Consider the following 12,149-nt stretch of genomic DNA (forward strand, 5'->3'; position numbering starts at 1 on the left):
AAGGCAATCCATCTACGTCCTGAGGACCTCGCTGCCACCGTCCAAGCTCGCTTGGCCCCAGCAGATGAACCTCAGGATTAAAGGGTGGGCTCAGTTCCGCGCACACTGTGTCTCACCTAAAAAATCCAATGCGCAGGCTGGAAGGTGGAAAGACCTTCCCCGGTTCTTCGTTCGCGAAGACTGGCCATTTATATTTTTCAGATGAAAGGTTTTATATGAGATTAAAATTCAGATCTAAATTATTTAATTTTGAGATGCACCATGTGAAGAAAGATTCTAAAGTTTTGAGTTAATTGCCCATTCTCAATATTCTACATTATAAGTAACTTCAGAAAATTACATTTTCTTCTCTTTTTTTCGTTTTGTTGTAAAATCAAGCAGGCGTCATAAAGAATTTATTGCATGGAAACATTATCACAGTTGACAACTTACTCAGCCACAGGTGCACTTACAAAACTGGTTTCCCTTAGTGTCGTTCCTTGCGATATCCTGGAGAAAGAAAATAATCTGCACTGCAAAGGCTTTTACAGGAACCATTAAGCCTAATGAAGTGGTAGATACCGTCATACTAGTAATTTTAAATTCATTGCTTTTTATGTGCATGCCAGAGTGTTTTGGTGTGCTTACTACTAATCTTCTGTCTCTTAGTTTTTAAGGTTCTGGAGATGTGGCTTAGCTGTAATGTACAACTGGAATATATTTGATCTACTGAATCACTTTTCCAAATACCTCTGCAGTGATAAAGCACACAAAGGGAATTTTACAAGTACAATTTCAGAGGGACTATAAACATCTACTAAAGGTTTTTTCTAAAACTTATTGCTCATGATGCAGTAATTATTAAACCCATACATGGAATTCTCATTCCATACTTACTGATTTAACGGCTGTGATGTGTGTGCAAGCCAAAGAGTAGAATTCCTCTAGAAAGGGCATGTATGTCAGAAGGAACTCGGGAGGCAGTTCAGGACATTATGCTAAAATTGTTCCCTCAACTCGACACCACAGACTGAAGCAACAGAAGCAGCAGTCTTCAATGTTGTGTGTGCGTCTGCCTGTTATTGTTTTGAGAACTCAAGGCTGTCTTGGTATTTTTCTATCGTTATAGCGGTTGATGTCAGCACTCTAAGAAAGTACCTTAAGTGTGTCAAGGGATTCTTGATCTTAGGGCACAAGCACAGCTGTAGAAGTGAGAAGCTGGACTTATATGACGTGATTTACATTGCTCTTTCTATTTTAATAGTGAAGCTTATCCAAAAGAAGTCCTGCTTGGATTATTGAAAGGAGGTTGCACTTCATCTAGGTCATGTGTCAAGTGTTTGTGATTACTGAGACCTGTTACAGATGTTAAAATGTACTTTGCCTAACTTGTAAATAATTGCCCTTCTACATTTCTGAGGAAAGAGGTGTGTCTGCTTTATATCTTCAAATATTCTGCTCATTATTGTTCTGAGAATTAGTCTAGTTTGAGTCTGAAGAGAAACTGGAGTTCAGAATTTGCAGTTTATTTCAGTTGTAGCGTGGACTGATCTTTGGCAATTACCTTTTCTAAGATCAGTTGAAAAAAAACACTTACTTGGAATAAACTAGATGGAAAATAATGAGACATATTTTATGTCCCTTATGACCTTTCATGAAAAAGAAAATAATCATGAGATTTTTGTTGCTGAAGCATTCTGTTACAGAATAGCAGTAAATCCTAGTGAAATGTATGGTATTAATAGTTCTATGATCATCAATTACACTTAATTGCTCTAATATACTGTTGGAAAGAGAATTAAGTGTTCATAGGTATAACTTGTTTAATCCTACTGAAGATAAAATTAGTGAACAAAATTCATTAACTTCATAGCATGAAAAAAGTTCTATGTCACATTTAATGAATTCTTGCTTATTCTGTGGTTTTGTTGCTCATACAGTAAACAGCAGATTGCTGTGATATGGGGTTTCATCCCTGAAAATAAACTACTTAGTGGAAGATTTTCCATGGCGTTATTGATTGTGGTCAGAGCATTATTTGTGTTTGTAGTAGAGAACCAAAAAGAAAATGAGTTTTAAAGGGACTTGTGCGAGTCATTTTTGTCTTCCCTGCTCAAAGCAAAGTGAACTTCAATGTAGCATTGGTTTGTGCCTTGTCTGGTTCAGTTGGATTTTCACATACCATAAAATTTATTGTGATATTGATGTAACTTACATGTATTTATGAGACAATGATTTAAAAGAAATACAAAAGTGGGCAGTAAAACGATCGCTTTTAGCATTTAGTGATTTCAGTTGGGTAATCCTAGTGGTAAGAGTTGGTAATAACTGTAATATCTATAATAGATTTAGAGAAAAGCAAGAAGAAAATTATGCAAGATGTAAAATGAATGTCAACCATTTTAATTTTCAAAAATTTTCTTTTATAATACTGTCTAAATTCTGTGCAAGATCTTTTCACAAAGAGTGAAAGAGTGAAGCTAGAGGACAGAGATGTGATTGATTTTGGTTTGTTTTTTTTTTCCTTTCCTCTGTCCAGCAAGGATTAAACAAAAACCTTTTGTTATAACTGAAGGCTGCCTTTACGAGTTTTTGAGAAATATTGAAAAACCTGACGAATTACTGTATTTAATTCAGGAATCTAGAAGAACTACTCCTGGGTGCTTTTGATTCTTGTTTTTCTGTATAATTATGAATATTCATGTGTTCTGCTACCTGTTACAAATTCTTCAAAGCAAAAAGTATAAATGCTTGTGGACCTTTATCCAATCCTTGATTTTCAAGGAAATTATCCTAAATTAATATGTTTGCCTGTGTGAAATTAGCTGCTGTACAGTTCATTAAAAGACTGGAAACAAGGCCTTGTATGTAGCATGACTGGCCATAAACCACGTGAGCACCGGGAGATTGACAGAGAGAATATTACATGGATTTTTCATTGAACAATAGCATTTATATCACAGTGTCTGCCCAACCATTCCTTTATGAGTAGCAGTTTAAAAATACAAGGACTATGATCTTAATGTAGAGAACAGGTCAAAGACACTGTTTTAGGAGTGGCCTCAGTCTGCAGAAGTTTAGAACAGAGGAGGTCACAGAATCATACATAGAGTGTGCTGTGGCTCAGATAGCTGGGTTTATTTCTTTGCATAGTCTGAGAAACGGTAAATCCACTTGAAGTTTTTTTTTCTGGTTGGCTTATTCTTTCTGTTTATATTTTGTTTAATCTTCCGTGCAAATCACTTATGAAAATGCATTTGCCAGAATTATTACTTTCAGAAGACAAACATATTTAGGAGGCTAATATTTGTTTTATGATTTTTCTTTCATAAGGAAAAATTTTTTTGAGTGCCCTGCAAGAGTAGATATAGTATGGAATTGTGTTTGGGTCTTGTTTGCATATCAAACAGCCTTTTAATCTCATTTTGAGTCATTAGGATAATATCTCAGTTAACCTGCAAAAGCAGTCTCAGTGACTTCAAAGAGAAAAAGTTGAATACAGCTTTGCAACCTTTGAAGAAATAAATATTTGTCCCTAATATAAGCCCAAATTCCAAACAATATTTTGTTATGTTTTTAATTGTGATGAGGAGTTACTCAGTTGACAGTACCAGAGCTTTTACATTCTGGCTGCATGTATTATTATCCTAGTTCTGTATTCTTGAGTTCTAGCCTTGTGGGCATACATACTGGCTAGACAGTTCTTCTTGGTAGTGTTCATACCACAGTCTCTGGCTTGCAGTTGAATCTTTCTCAGTGTTTGATAATGTTCATAATTTAACAGCATGTCTAGATACACCCATAGCTCTGTCTGAAAGAAACTAAGCCAGGCCAGCATCCTTCTCAGTATTCATATTCTACACATTTTTTAAAATTTAAATGGAGGACAGATGTTGAAGATTTAATATTTTTGTTGTTCCTGTTATGCTTATATATATAACATATGTAATGTACATATTATGTATAAACATTCATATATAACATATGTATATGTACATATTATGTATAAACATTCATATAATAGGTAACAGTTCTTATTCTGAGAAACATACTCTGGAAAGGTTCAAAGCAGAAACCAGATTGTTGAGGGGGAGAAAATGTATATCATGCTCTTCTATTTACAGAGAGTCTGGCCTAAGACTGGGAGTATGAAACACTGTTAGTGATATTTATGATTAGTGGTAGTTACAGAAGGACACTTTGCTCACTTGACAATGAGTACTGGATGATCTGAAGAAGACACGGTCAGAACATGGCTGGCCAGACTGCTTTGCTCTTTTGTATTTCAGTTTAGTTGAATTGCCAGTGTCCAATACCAGTCATAACCATTCCTGCTACTGGATGCCTTTCCTTTCTTCTTTTAAATATGTGGTAGTCCAGATAATACCATGGAGGTCTGTTCTGCACACATCTGAGAAGGCTGATCGAAGTCTTGTGTCTGACCTCCCATTCCTTGCTTGGCTCATTAGTAGGGTGCTCACAATATTTACGTGATATTCATCTAGACTGCAAGATCTGGATTCAGGGCAAGGCTTGACAAAGGGAAGAGCACTTATCTTGTTGACAAACATTTCTTAGTGCTGACAGACGGAGGGCAATAGGGTTCTTTATGTTTCTGGCCTCTTTTGCAATTAAACATGAAAAATTGCTCTTTTCTCTGATGAAAGTGAAGCTAAACCAGGAGCTTTTCTGGAAAAAGTTGTGAAGCCTGGTAATGAAGAACTGAAAAGGTCAGTCAGGATTAACTCTCGCTCTGGTCCTTGTAGCACATTACCATCTAAATAACCCTGCTGTGGCAGGTATTTGGTATGCAGGTGACGTTTTTGTCCTTGCGGATTTTGAATGACCACATGAAATCCTGTCCCTGCATTGGTGAGGTCAACTCATGAATGAAAAGCTTCTGGAACTGCACCTGAGGCATCTGGTAGCAACACAGTTTAACAACTGAACAGGCTACATAGCCTTAGTGCTGTCTCCCTGGTGGCCTCAGATTGCTTCTGAATTCCCTGCTGATGCTAGAAATAAATTATTATTTTTCGTATTTATTTATTCCACATAAAGTGTTCTGCAAGTTAGGGCTGACCAGTACATTACTGCAGGTCATTGAGGAGCTATTAAAAGTTCTACTCTTTGCCATCCTGTCTTCATTATAGCAGTGTATCTACCTGGCCATGAAGTCTGACATTAAAAAAGAGTCTGTCTCTCAGGAATATAATCTAAGCCAAGAATGTTAGACATGCCCTAGTCTGTTAGACTTGTCCTTTTTATGTCCAAGTAAACTCAAATTATAGATAGTAGTTACGATATAGTAAACAACTGCTTTCATTTGCCTGTTTATTTAGTTTTCTCCAGGTCCTTCTCTGCACACGTATAGGGTCTGGGCTTTGTGCTGCCTGTTCCTGTGACTCCTAGACAGAGGGGAGGAGAATTCCTGATATGTGTGCAAAGTGATAGTTTAGGGCTCAGTGGCGTATTCTGAGAGGGAATGCTGGGATCAGGAGTAAGGGAAAGAAGTGTCTTTGAGTTGGGAGCCTTTCTGTGGAGATAGAAAGATGCAACCAGCTGAGCTAGGAGCGAGGGACTGAATAGTCTTCCCAAGTTCTGAAAACTAGCTGCAGGTTGCAGAAGAGATAGAAAGACTGCTCTAAGCTGCACAGCAATGCTGGGATACTACAGGCAATCCTAATTCTTCTGTGTTTGCAGCCTCTTGAATGATGGAATGTAAGGATGGCTGTGTGCTTTGTAATATTCCAGTGTGTTATTTTATGGGAATTTTTATTTTTCATGTCAAATCACTAAATGGTTCAGGCTTTTAAAAACATGTATAGCTTTTCTCCTTGACGGGGAAGTAGAGTTATCAGTTGTCTGTATAGCCTGGCTAAACCAGAGCTTTCTTGTGGTCAGTCACAGGCTGTGAAGCAAACTGTGTGACACTGTGCCGTCACTGACTGCAGGGATAACTACTGCTGTAGGCTCACAAATTGCATATAAAATATTACCTCCTTTTTCTAAAAATGGAAGTAAAATCTATTTCCTCCATGGGGAGAGGGGGACCACATGCAGGGGCAGTTTATCATATATTACAGTGCTTTTTTGGAAAGTGATGCAGTGCTGTGGGAATAGTTATATAATTGAAATTATTTCATGCATAAGCATAGATTAGTATAGGAAAAAGGAAAGACGATGCTGTATTGTTTTGCGTAGTTCATGGAAAAATTCCAGTATTTCTCCTCAGAGTTGCAGTAAGAATTTGCTGTGACATAAAGTAAAAATATCTTGCTTCTGAAACTTTTAAGTTCACGGTTCTTGTCTGCAAAGGTAAATGTCTTAGAGAATCTTGTTATAGAGGGTAAGCAGTGCTCACTTAAGCATTGAACTTTTTTGTTTGAAACATGAGTATATGTTACTCTCATCTTTTTTTATTTTTGTTGAATGGGATTCTTTCTCACATAAAAACCACCAGAAGCTTTCCTAGTTTGCATGCACATATAATACTTATATGTGCATTATTCATTTCCATTCAAAAGTTTAGAGCAAAGTAGCTTTCCTGGAGTTTGCATAATATGGCAATAACTAAATAATATGGCAATAGCTAAAACAAAAGTTTCGTTATGGGTAGGAAAACAGTATACATTTCAAAGCTTTTGGAACTATCTGCAATGCCTTTCACCTTAAGTTTCAGATGGCAACAATGTGATGGGAACTGAAGAGAACTGTTTTGACCGCAACTATGTGAAAAAGAAGTTAGAACATGGGCTTTCACGAATATGGCAGGTATGTTTTTTGACCATTTTCCCTCCTAAGTATTTGTTCCCTCTCTTCTCCCACCCCCCGCCCTCCCGTTACTAATTACAGTTATATTTATACTAATTTTCTTAAAGAAATATCTCCAGGGATTTTTTTAAAAGTGGTTTGGTCTGATTTGAATAAATCAATACCATGGAAAAATAATTTCTGTGACTCAGTTACTACTTGGTTGCTACACTTACAAACTCAGTCAAGATACCAAAATATAATAACAGGACTTTAAGTCTGATTCGATTTCTCACAACCTGTGTGCTGCCCCACTATCTATTTTCTTTTCATGCACTTTTCTGTGTTAGCACAGTCATACTGCCTTATATTTCTGGTATAACCAGAGCTATGGAAAACTTGGAGTCTTGTGAACCTGCCTGATTTCACAGTATTCCTGATCTGATGCTGGATCAGTTTAATGTGCAGTGACACCCAAACGCATAAACGAAAAAGCTATAATCCTGAGCTCTGCCTTTGCACTGGTAATAAAGCATCTATGATTGACCTTGTGTTATAGACTGTTAAAGAAACTGATTATAAAATTACTTTAGAGACATCATCCCTGTTAAAGAAAATGGAGTTCTACTCTAAATCTCAAAAAAAGAATTTATAAGTGCAAGCAACCAAAAAGTACTAATGAACCAGGCATCTGAGCTTTCACTTTTTGCCTTTAGTGTATTAGGTATACAAAAACTTGTTTGTGTTTTGTAGGATGTTCAATTGAAAGTGAAAACATATCTTCTGGGAACGGATCTGTCTAACTTCAAATATGACGACTTCATATTTGTACTTGATGTTATCAGCAGGTATACTGATGTGGTCGTAAGACCATTTAATACATGTCCACTCTGATAAGATAGCACAGTTGATTAAGGCTGATACTTACTGATGATTTTGACTTCAATCATATGTACTGAGCTTGAAGAGCAATTCTTCTTTATGTGGGAGTTTATGAGGATGTATTTGTGAGAGGCAGCATGAATTACTTTGCTGCTCAAATAGGGCTTAAGTGTGATATGATTTCAATATTGTCTGCCTTTAAAATTTGAGATGTGCAGGTCTAGCAATTTTTGCCAACCTTTACAGTATTATGTCTTTCAGTTTTGGTAAAAAATGAGAGATAGAGACTGTGAGCTGACAACTTGCCCTGCATAGTGGAATCTCAAAAAACCATTTATTTTGCTTATGGCTCTTTGTCTCTATGTGTATGGGATATAATGATGGGATTTAAAGGGAAATGAGACATCGACTTTTGTAGAATGCAGCCTTAGCATTGCAACGTAACACTGGTGCTCTGCTTTTATGGAGATACATGTTGTACACTCATGGTTGGAACAGCAGTATTAATAAATCAATAAATATTTCTAAACTTTATTTTATTACTATAGGCTGATGCAAGTTGGAGAAGAATTTTGTGGCAGTAAGTCTGAAGTTTTGCAAGAATCTATCAGAAAACAAAGTGTTAACTATTTCAAAACGTACCACAGGTGAGACTGCTGTATGTGCAGTGAATGTTTCTACTGGCATTTATTTTTGCTGGGTAAATGCTTTTCCAAAAGCCTTTTCTTCTGCTGTGGTTGTGGAAAGCCCTAGTTCTGTAGCTGGCAAGCCAGATAAAGATGAACAATTTTTTAATGTAGAATTTCAGTAGTTTTGCAGGTTACCTCTTACGTTGCCCCCTGGCATCCTGAGGATGAATGCTTCTGAAGTCCAATCTCTATAGCAAAATTGTTACTTCTTTTTCTATGCCATGGCTTAAAAAGAGTGATCCTGTATGACTGTGAAATTTTTCTCAATATGCAATTTTATCTTGCATCAAATAAGATATTTAGAACTGAGTCCATCCATTTGGTCCTATTTTCATGGTGTTTTCATTGGTAGTATCTAATTACATTTCAGTCAACTCTATTGTTGTATCTGAGGCCAGTTATATGTGCTGTCATGGACAGACAGTCTCTGGACTCAAATATGATATATGGCTATGACAGCTTCAAGACTTGTTTTTCTGATTATTTGTTTTAATTGCCTTGATTTTCCAAATATTTTGATTTGGATGATTGGCAACTTTCTTCTTCCAGTTATCTAGCATTAACTTCTTTCTAGGTGTAAAAAGCTAGAAAGATATGAGAAGAAATAGAGTGTTCTATGTTCTAAGAAACTCTGACTTTCCTAGTCTTGTTCTGTTGTCATCTGTCACACAGCTAATACATCCAGACACATTTGGTCTGGAACTTTCTACCTAAAATCCATAATGTATGAAAGTTATGGCAGAAGAACATGAGACAGTGTCTAAATTCAGAAGATGAGAATGTGGTTTGAAATTTCTTCCGTCTTTGGTAGTTTGTAGCTAGTATTTGTTTTTGGACATTTGATGAAGAGCTCAGTTGCAGTAGTGTCTGAAAAGCTTGAGCTTTAATCAGATCCACATTATGTCTGATCAGGAGATGCCACCTATCTTTATTTCTTGAAAGCATTTCTGAATCCTGAACTGAATTTCATTAACTGATTTTGGTCTACCTAACCATCTTTTACTACACTGCCTTACCACATAATGCCTTATTTGGTTAAGGAAAGATCATTTAGACTGCTATGGTTTTGCTTATGTTTAACTGCTTAGGGACTAATTTTCTGAATTATCTTTGGGTAAAATAAAGGTTAAGAAACACTGATGGAATACATATAGAAATAATTTTTTTTAAATAACTTGTGTTTTTTTATTAATGTTATGTAAATCTTATGAAAATAAAAGGAAATATTTATTGATATGGCTCAAATTGTGTGAACCTTTTAATACTTTTTATGTATTTTATGCTCTGGGTATTGTGAAGATTAATTGGCTGATGTTTTCATCCTCAGAAGGAAAAATATTAAAAACCCTGCCTCACAGCTAAATGCCTCAGGTTATTTTATAGAAAAACTTTAAGCATCTTGCTTTTTCAGATCAAGCTTTTGCTCCTCTTGTGTATTTAATTGAAGGGAAAGGAAAAAAGCAATAGCGCTTTTAAGGATTAATTAGTACATAAAAGCTACATAGAGCTGAAATGCTTAGTGTCCAAGAGTAATCAATTCTTTTTGTGTGTAATTTGACATATGTGGCCTCCTGGGCAGTGTTTGGTTATAGAGAACTGTCAATACAAAGAAATCATTCAAAGGCATTGGCCATGTAATTCAAAAAATGTGGAAGAGAACATGCTACTAGAGCATACAGAAAGCCTTTTTTGGGGTGAAAGCTGATTATTTTGAGAAATTTGAATGGACTCTTGGTGAAGAGCATCAGTAAGGTGCTTTTTGGAATGCAATTTACTTTTTGTACTGATACACTTGTAAAAAGGTGTCTCTGATGACTAAAGCTTTTCAGAGAATGAATGCATCAGGTCTTCTATGTGTGCCCCTTTCTAGACATATGCTGGTGAAAATGAAGAGCATTTGTTCATATACTTTGTCAGAGCCTTGATTTCAGCTTTGAAATGCTACAAAACCTGTTGTTGTGTGGCTTTTAAATCTTTACTTTTCTATGACTCTTTCACCTTAGTCTCCCTCACAAAGAATTTTAATCTAACTCTGGTTTTCACAGCATCTCTGTCTGTTGTTTCTTTTGGCTTAACTGTGAGGTCTGCAAGCTTGTGGGTATTAAATGCACGGAAAACCGCACTTGAAGTCTATTTGCATTTAACTGGTGTATTTAAACAGACACAGCAAACTGTAGTCATAATTCAACACATATCTTTATCTCATTGAGGCAGGCAGATTTTAATGGTAGTGGTGGTTGTAGTTCATTATTGAAGTAGTGATATTTCTAGAATATTTTATTGCCTAATTGGAAACCCAGTGCATAAGTTACCAACTGATTCTTGTTAAACAAAACAATATACCGGATACTAAGAAGAAAAGATAGAGCTGTGTGACCTCAATAGGCATTCCTTGCTGTTTTTATCTCTATGTTCCACTTATGTGGCAGAATTTTTTCTTTATTAAAGGAGGCTTTTCTAGTGATTAAAAATGTAACAGAAACAATGAAGGGATGTAATGGCTTAATTATTTTCCTTATTGCATTTTCTATATTGGTACCAAAGTAAAGTTAAGCTATGAAGAAAAATACAGATTAATAGCCATTTAATATTTCTTCTCTGAAAAGTTGAGATGCCTGTGGAACATGAGTTCTTTCTACTTGCCTTTGCCATATATTGGCTTTAGTGTGTTTGAAAGGAGCATCTATCTTGTCCGATCTTTCAGAAGCTGTTGAGCTGCTAATAGAGTGTTGCTTTCTACAGTGTACATAGAGGAAAAAAAATCCAATGTTTCTGCATGATCATAGATGTCCCTCTATAGTTTTTAATGGTTTTGACAAAAAAGATTTGTTTCCAAAGTTTGGAGATACAGACATTCTTGGAGACTTTCTCCAGAGGTGTCATGAAAACACACTGTGTTAGTAGCCACAGCTTTTGGGTGGTCTGTCAGTTGAAAGAATTACTTAAATATCTGTTTTCAAGTGTGACTTTTTTTACAGTTTTAGAAGGTATTTTTTACTGCATAAGTTAAGTAATTGTCTACTTTCTGACTTACACTTCCTGCCAATTAAGAGTGTTCATTTGTTGTTTTTTTCAGAACCCGTCTTGAAGAACTAAGAATGTTTTTGGAGAATGAGACCTGGGAACTTTGTCCTGTTAAATCAAGCTTTAGTATTCTGCAGCTTCATGTACGTTCTATGTATAAAACATATAAATGTATTAATAGTTTAGCAAGTAAGGGTCCAAGTGTTCTAAGAAATAGTAAGATCCATGAACTACTGTTCAAATGTTTTTAATGGCTACTAAAAACTCTTAAATTTTACTTCATGATATTGGAAACCCAAGAACCAAATGGTTTTAAAATGGTAGTGTTTCTGTTTCAGGCAGGTAGAGGTTTATGGAAGATGCTAGACTTGTAAGCATAATGTTAGCCTTTATTTAATGTTTTAATGTACTGTTAATATGTCTGTTTTCAATTTCTAAATTGTTTGTCTGACAGTAAGATGCTAAAAGATGAGTGCCTAAAAGTAGTGGCATGAGTGCTTAGTAGCTTGTACCAATCTGGGATCTGTTTCTGGAAACATAGGTCATACTGGCTCATTTGGAAAGGAAAAAAAATATTCTTCTGTGCTGAAGTCCAACTGAAAGCAAGTAATTGGTGTACTCACTTTCTGTCCTAAAGTGATTTTTGTTAAGTTTAGCATGTGGTGAATGACATTCACTTGTTTTGGCAAGTAAAACATGATGCCTGTGATTGAAGCTATAACCAAAATGCAAAAATGATTTAGTGGAGCAATCTTAAGAAAAAGATAATTTTGCAGCCTCTGTAGAGTTAATTGTAGAAGCAAGCAATAGGCTACTGGGGCA

General features: G+C 35.9%; 1 protein-coding gene across 2 annotated transcripts in view; it reads left to right on the plus strand.

Annotated features, from left to right (window-relative positions):
- The window catches only part of VPS50 (VPS50, EARP/GARPII complex subunit), an 82,280-nt gene that overhangs the window by 34,819 nt on the left and 35,312 nt on the right, over positions 1-12,149 (plus strand). Inside the window, exons 14-17 of one of the 2 annotated variants that reach the window (XM_027893194.1) lie at positions 6,662-6,753; positions 7,486-7,580; positions 8,163-8,261; positions 11,380-11,470. In XM_027893194.1, coding sequence (XP_027748995.1) covers positions 6,662-6,753; positions 7,486-7,580; positions 8,163-8,261; positions 11,380-11,470 — 377 coding nt within the window. Of the gene's footprint in view, positions 1-6,655; positions 6,754-7,485; positions 7,581-8,162; positions 8,262-11,379; positions 11,471-12,149 lie in introns of both variants that reach the window. The other variant, XM_027893193.1, reaches the window with a different exon arrangement.

The sequence above is a fragment of the Empidonax traillii genome, unplaced genomic scaffold (genome assembly GCF_003031625.1).
Source record: "Empidonax traillii isolate 1590-97213 ecotype Southwest subspecies unplaced genomic scaffold, ASM303162v1 scaffold384:size1533304, whole genome shotgun sequence".
NCBI classification, from domain to species: Eukaryota; Metazoa; Chordata; class Aves; order Passeriformes; family Tyrannidae; genus Empidonax; species Empidonax traillii.